Consider the following 1,398-nt stretch of genomic DNA (forward strand, 5'->3'; position numbering starts at 1 on the left):
ATACACATATATATGTATATATATAGGTAGATGGAGAGAGAGAAACGGAGAGCTATACCAACGCGTATATACATCTCTATGGGTGTCTATGAGTACACCTTGGAATTCCATTTCTTGACGTGATACCTCTCTTCTTCATATCTTTGTATACATCTCTCTTTTTCTCCCCCTTTCTTCTCTCTGTTCTTCTTTTGCTTTAGTCGTGAGGGCGTTATACAGCGAGCTCAGAAACATCTCGAAGAGCGTACGAGGAACCTTGAACTAAGAGCGAGCCGTCTAGATAAACGGGCCTTGGAGCATCTCGAAGGGATGACAGGAGGGCTACAGGAAGAGGCAGAAGATGAAGAACAACAAGCAGGAAGTCTTGATGCTGAAGATGAAGTCCTCGCTCATAAAAGACGTGCAGAGGAAACCTTCGTTAATCGAATCGAAAGCCTTCAGGTAGAAGGAGAGCTCCGTCAGCATTAACGGTAGATTGGATAAGACGGTTCTATTCAGATACCTACACTCAACTCTCTCTATACTCTCTGCTATGTATCTTCAATTCTATCTCCCTATACACAGATGAAGATACTCTCCTCCCTCTATGTATGCATATATATATATATGCATGCGAATGTATACAAAGTCGTAGCGATATCTTAAATGTTTCAGCTCTGATATAGACTGAATCCTGGAGAAGTGATGATGGATGAAAGAGACGCGATGATACACTTCAGAGAAGAGAGGGAAAACCGAGCAAGAATGAATTGTCTTTCTTAGATGAGATCTGGAGATCTTCACTGAGAGAAGAAAAAAGCCCTCGAAGAGTCTACTTATCTTTCTTTCTTCGTTTTCGAAGAAGGTGATCTACAGATCATACACAAGCAACATGCTTCCCTCCCTGCCTTGTCGATGATCACTGTAGGGAGGTCACTTCCTTCATACACCTCGATATCTCCCCCTCCATTCCTAGAGAGAAATTTCTTAGAGAGAAAGAGATATATATATATATGTGCATCTCTTTCTCTCTGTATGTAGGTGTCCGTATAAATGTCCTTTTATGGAAAGGGGGAGGGGGGGATTTAGAGTGAAGATAGAGAGAAGGAAAGATATGAGTAGACCGCTCAAGATTGCATGCAGGAGAGTGAGATATCGCATCTCGTTCATACATCGAATAGACAGATAGATAGACAGACAGATCGATCAATCGATAGACAGATATTATCCTGTTGTTCCTACCTGAGCTGTTTTAATTTCCTGTGTACATACACTTCACTATAAGGCGAATCTCCAGAAGAAGATGCAGAGCGCAGAAGAACGTCGCAAGCAGATTCGAGCTCAGGAGAAGGAAAGACTAGCGAAAGCCTTGCAACAGGTTGAGAAAGTCCAAGGCAGAAATAAGCTAGAAGAAGAAGA

At 42.1% G+C, this 1,398-nt stretch overlaps 1 protein-coding gene across 1 annotated transcript in view; it reads left to right on the forward strand.

Moving 5' to 3' along the window:
• CSUI_001173 (trichohyalin) overlaps nt 1-1,398 on the forward strand; it is a 15,941-nt gene that overhangs the window by 2,811 nt on the left and 11,732 nt on the right. The window contains exons 3-4 of the mRNA XM_068061379.1: nt 201-441; nt 1,265-1,366. Coding sequence (XP_067926647.1) covers nt 201-441; nt 1,265-1,366 — 343 coding nt within the window. The remainder of the gene's footprint in view (nt 1-200; nt 442-1,264; nt 1,367-1,398) is intronic.

This window comes from Cystoisospora suis (assembly GCF_002600585.1).
Source record: "Cystoisospora suis strain Wien I chromosome Unknown contig_470, whole genome shotgun sequence".
Taxonomy (NCBI): domain Eukaryota; phylum Apicomplexa; class Conoidasida; order Eucoccidiorida; family Sarcocystidae; genus Cystoisospora; species Cystoisospora suis.